Source organism: Sinocyclocheilus grahami, unplaced genomic scaffold (genome assembly GCF_001515645.1).
Source record: "Sinocyclocheilus grahami isolate Dianchi unplaced genomic scaffold, SAMN03320097.WGS_v1.1 scaffold2131.1, whole genome shotgun sequence".
Taxonomy (NCBI): Eukaryota; Metazoa; Chordata; class Actinopteri; order Cypriniformes; family Cyprinidae; genus Sinocyclocheilus; species Sinocyclocheilus grahami.
Window position 1 is genome coordinate 81,805 of NW_015507310.1, and position 5,715 is coordinate 87,519.

Here is a 5,715-nt window from a genome sequence, read left to right on the forward strand (position 1 = left end):
GTGTGTGTGTGTGTGTGTGTGAGAGTGTGTGTGTGTGTGTGTGTGAGAGTGTGTGTGTGTGTGTTATATATTTGTGAGGTGTGTGTGTGTGTGTGTTTGTACCTACTTCACCATATTTCAAGGACAAATGTGTACTCAGAAGGGAGCTGAACCTGAAATTGTTATAAAATGTGGTAAATAAAGTTATTTTAGTTTTGTGTTGTGGTGAGTCTGTAGCTGTGTGTCAGAACAGATCCTGCTGTGATGAACACTCATTGTTCTCACGCTGATGTCAGGGTTCTCCATCAGTCTGGACTGATCAGTGCTTGTTCTCTAGATGGAGTGCTTCGGCGCTGGACGCTCTCGGCCTCCGGGGGCTTCGGGATCGTTTGGGATCAGAGGCCAGACCCGAGCATCCAGACGTCTTCCTCACGGAGCCTCAGTCTGTGTCCAGCCTGCAGTAGTGATAATAATACACGTGTTTGTCTCTTAGCTTGAGTTGAGTTAAAACCACACAGAGAGCACCTCAATACCATGGTGAAAGTGTTACTATGTAACTAGAAACTACGGTTTTTAGGTATTTGTATGAAAAACAGTAATCTAAATTTGTATTAATGCACAAATGCTATAGCTTAATCACAAAGAAAACGCATAAACATTAAATCGAACATTTATCGAACTCTTCATATCGTTTTATCGTCCAGGTGGGACGGGGATCGGGAGCGGAGGTCGGCGGTCACAGGTCACATCTGCAGGGCAGCAGGAGAGGTCAGAGGTCACGGAGGAGAACGGCAGTGGACAGGTAGAGACCGCAAACACCAGGAGTCAAGGGAATGTGTTTGATTCATCTGAACTGATTCACGAGTCGTTCCACGCCTGATCTTCTGAAAGCACAGCGAGAGCTTCCGGATCATCCTGACGAGGAACCGCTAAACTGGTGATGGTTAACTACCTAAAAGACGGGCGAGAACCAGCTGCTTTAGGGCGAATGTTCCTGCTTCACGTACAGAAATCTGTGAGTCTGCTACATGCACATGAGAAACACATGAGATTCTGTATAAATAAAATACTGTAGTATAGGCAGATTACAAGTCACCCTATTTAAAATGTAATGAGTGCAACTATTTCAATTACTTTATTAATGTAATGTAACTGATTACATTTGATTACATTTCTAAATGTCTAATGTTTTCAGCTGATAATAATGTTGAAATATTTAAAGCAGGCAGATACAGTATTACCCAACACTGAATACTATCAGACTTTCAGAATCCTTCGTCACTTGATTATAAGATTATAATAACTTCATGTTACTTTGAGATCATTCTGAGGTTAAATACAGATTTAAAACCATAACACGAAATAGTATTATGCTGCTTTTGAAATCAAATATCCGCACAGCTATGACAGAAACACTGGCATCTAACAAAGCCTTGGAAAAACAGTTCATTCTAACCATTCTAACTAATATGTATGCATGAGAAACTATTCAGATGTAACCCCCTTTTTAATCGTTAACATTTTCATACGTAACTGTAATTTAATTACACATTTTTCTCAGTAACTGTTACTGAATACGATTACTTTTATTTTGTAATTTAGTGACATGTAACTAGTAGCTTCCCAACACTGAGTATATGAATATGATAATCATTCAGCATTACGCTGCATGCCATATATTAGATATCATGATACAAAAGTCTCATGCGTTCTCCTGATGAACGCTCCTCCTCGTTCCTCTCTTAGCGAGGTGTTTGTTCAGCTGGATGACTGTAGATGCGCTTCAGACTCTGTCCTCCATCTCCGCACATCAGATGAACCTGAGGGAGAACTGAGTTCATTCCTCATCCTGAGGAACCAGAGTGACGGTTTGAACTAAAACCGGTAGTTCAGCTAGTTTGTCATCATTTACTCGGCCTCATGTTGCTCCAAACCTGCAGGACTTTGTTTGTTCTGCCTCAGAAGAAATAAACACAGATGTGCTGACGCTCCAGAAAAGGTGATTCAAAGTCAAACCAGCTTTCTGTCACCAAATGAATTATTGTTCAGCCGGTTTGGAGTGAGTGTAAGTGACTTTAGCTGTGTCTCTGCGGCTGGTTTCACTCAGGTCCTGTGAGGGTGAAGCTGTTATCAGGCGGAGGGTGGAGCTGATGTTTGACCAGATCCACATGCTGAAGTTCAGAGCGCTGGAGGAGGTGAGCAGACATTTACCACAGTAACCCCGAGCTTCCGTCAAACTACAGCTGCTCTTACTGAATATGGGATCTGTGTTTGCAAACAGTGTTTGTTTCTTGTTTTTAAAAAACTAATTTCTACAGTTTCATTGTAGCAACTGCTGGTAAGGCTTTAACAGACTATATTAAATAAATATATATATAATGAAATAATTAAAAACATAATGGCATATTGCACTAAGTATGATTAAATATAAGCATGAATAAAAAATAAGGCATAAAGAACATTTGTTTTTGTATTTATGTAAAATATGAAAGGACATGAAATGCAAAAAACGAATGAAATGTGAAATGAAAAAAGCAGACAACATAAAGCAAATCAATATGTAATGAAATGTTGCAATCAATAAATGTAAGCATAATTAAATAGTTATTTCTGTTTCATTGTATTTTATTTCATCATGCCATGACATATTTTAAAGTTTCATTATATATATTTATTTAGTCTAGTGTGTTAAATCACTCCATATGCTAGTCCTGTGGTTATCGTTTGTGAGTTGTTCCAGTAATCGGTGCTCGACTGATCGGTGCGTGTTGAATAGTTGGAGTTTGCAGCTCCTCTGGAGGAGGTGAATGGTCTTAAGGACAGAAGGGCGGCGCTAGCTAACACACACACACACTCACACACACTCACTCACACACACACTCGCTCACTCACTCTCTCACACACACACATAGTTCAGTCAGACACAGCCATACGAGAATAGTCGAATGCTGCTGTTTTGCAGATTGTAATGTAGTTTTTATATGTTTCGTTTTGAGTGTGATTATAAAAGCCAGACGTGGTTGCCAGAACTGCAAATGCCGATGTTCTTGACTCCAGCTGATGAAGATGAAGATGATGAAGATGAGACTGATGTGACATTAGACGTGAATGAACTGCTGAACATGTAACTCCAGTAATTCATCATCCACCCGTGTCTTCACAACTACACCTTCACTAATGAGGTTAATAAAACGAGCAGTGATGGATTATGGTTTTACAGTAGTGACGCCGCTGGTCACATGACAGCCTCCTGCGAAGCTCCTGAGAAACTCTGCTCAAGTGCACCGAGGGCAAAAGCTGTAAAACACAAAGATGCTTACACCAGATGTTGATTTCATTTAGGTAATAGAAGTTAATTGATCAAGAAAATCTATTTATGACTTTATTTTTGACTGCATTTTTACACAAGTGCCTCAAATGTTTAACAGCACTGTAGCTTTGCAGGAGGTTTCTCAAAGCGTCTCGGAGACACCGTTCTTCTGGATTGAGTCTGTCTCAGTTTGTTCTGTTTCTTCACGTGACTCCAGACAGACTGATGATGATCAGATCAGAGCTCTGTGTGCAGCACTAACATATATCTCACTGCATTATTACAATTAATGCAAAAACTGTTATTTCCTACTGACACACTACAGCAAAAGATAGAAATAACTGACTCAAAACCATTTTTAGCTGCTGATAATATTAGTGTTCTAATGATTTTGGCCACCACTGTATATATACAGGATATATATATATAATATTAAATACACACACACACACACCATGATTACCATGGTATACATTTAAAAGTTTGGGGCTGAAAGAAGTTTCTACTGCTCATTAAGGGTGAATTTATTTAATCATAAATACAGTAAAAACAGTGAAATATTATTATAATGTAAAACAGCTGTTTTCTGTGTGAATCTGTTAAAGTGTAATGTATTTCTGTGATGCACAGCTGTATTTTCAGCATCATTCCTCCAGTCTTCAGTGTCACATGATCTTCAGAAATCAGTATAATATGCTGATCTGCTGCTCGAGAAACATTTCTGATTATTATCAATGTTGAACACAGTCGTGCTGCACAATATTTTTGTGGAAACTGTGATGCATTGTATTTTTCAGGATTCTCAGATGAACAGAAAGTTCAGAAGAACAGCATTTATTTGAAATAGAAATCTTCTGTAACATTATACCTTTCTTTATTGACACTTTTGATCAATTTAATGCGTCCTTGAAAAATAAAAGTTTTAATTTCTTTAAATCTTACCCAAAACAGTAGTGTATATTTGAAATAACTATTTATAAGGTACCTCAAGTAGCTTCCAAGAATGCTGTGGTATCAGCATGATATGTGTTCAGAAAGTATAGTAATAATACCATGGCACATTTTTGATTTTTGAAGTGATGTCTGTGGTTGTGGTTAAATGTACACTGTAAAAGTGATTTTCAAAGTAGTAAATAAAACAAAGATTATTGGAGTATAAAGGAAAATACTATTTAAAATGTCACTTTGATTCAGTGTTTCTCGCTGCTTCTTTGTAATGAACTGTGAGGTTTTCCAGCAGTTTGTGAGTGACTCTAGTTTGAGCTGATGTTTGTGAGAGGTGCGTCTGTAGCGAGGCGGATCGATGGCGTGTGCTGGACGTCCCATCACAGCTTTAATGCAGCGGAGCGTCCGTCCCATCACACACTCGCAGCATCATGAAGCAGCACTGCGCCATCAAACACAGCGTCCTCAAAGAGTTCCTGGCCGAGTTCCTCGGGACCTTTGTGCTGGTGGTGAGTTTCTGCATGCTTACAATCCTTCAGATTCTGTTCATATCTTCACTGTTCCTCAGGTTAAGCCCCTAAAAATCTTAAATCAGAGCAGAAAGCCTTAAATTCATAAAGCAATGTAAGGCAATAAATGTTGCATGAACTGCAAAAAAATGAATCTCTTCCTCAGCATTTCTGTCTTGTTTTCCAGTACAAATATCTAAACATCCTTCAATCAAGATACATTCACTTAGTTTCGAGATTCAAGTCTTGTTTTCTGAGAAATTGAACAAAATGAAGTGAGTTTATGATGGAAACAAGAACGAGTATATGACAAAGGGGAATGAAAACAGATTTTCCTTCTTGCATTGAAATGGAAATTGGTTGTAAGTTGTGTGTTCAAAATCTGAAGTGTTTCTAATACAGGTTCATCAGACCTGCAGAAGCCCTGCTTTATTCTGCACAGACTCTCAAACACAGTTCATGCTATAAATGTATATAATGATTCATTCTCTATTGTGCAGAGGTGCTGTTGATCAGTGATTGCTAATTACTCTGTGTGTGTGTGTGTGTGTGTGTTTGTGTGTGTGTGTGTGTGTGTGTGTGTCAGCTGTTCGGCTGCGGCTCGGTGGCTCAGACGGTGTTGAGCAGAAACACTCTCGGGGAACCGCTGACTGTCCACATCGGCTTCAGCACCGGACTCATGATGGGCGTCTATGTGTCCGGCGGCGTGTCGGGTAAACACACACACACACACTCACACATTATATAAGCATCACACATTAGTTTGATCAAACGCTGCTCTCGCCTGCTTTCTGAGGTCATACAGAGCCTGGAGCGTCAGGACAGATCCATTGATCTGTGTGTGTGTGTGTGAGAGTGTGTGTGTGTGTGTGTGTGTTGTGAGAGTGTGGGTGTGTGTGTGTGTGAGTGAGTGTGTGTGTGTGTGAGAATGTGAGTGTGCGTGTGTGTGTGTGTGTGTGTGTGTGTGTGTGT

At 39.6% G+C, this 5,715-nt stretch overlaps 1 protein-coding gene and 1 long non-coding RNA gene across 2 annotated transcripts in view; both read left to right on the forward strand.

The window, feature by feature from the left end:
- Positions 1 to 685: 685 nt before the first annotated feature.
- On the forward strand, positions 686 to 2,827 carry LOC107574161 (uncharacterized). Its single transcript, XR_001607629.1, has 4 exons — positions 686 to 994; positions 1,726 to 1,978; positions 2,087 to 2,174; positions 2,756 to 2,827. It is a non-coding gene; the product is annotated as an uncharacterized lncRNA (long non-coding RNA).
- A 1,738-nt stretch (positions 2,828 to 4,565) lies between these two features.
- LOC107574158 (aquaporin-9-like) overlaps positions 4,566 to 5,715 on the forward strand; it is a 12,913-nt gene continuing 11,763 nt past the window's right edge. The window contains exons 1-2 of the mRNA XM_016260623.1: positions 4,566 to 4,743; positions 5,330 to 5,456. Coding sequence (XP_016116109.1) covers positions 4,666 to 4,743; positions 5,330 to 5,456 — 205 coding nt within the window. The 5' untranslated portion in view covers positions 4,566 to 4,665. The remainder of the gene's footprint in view (positions 4,744 to 5,329; positions 5,457 to 5,715) is intronic.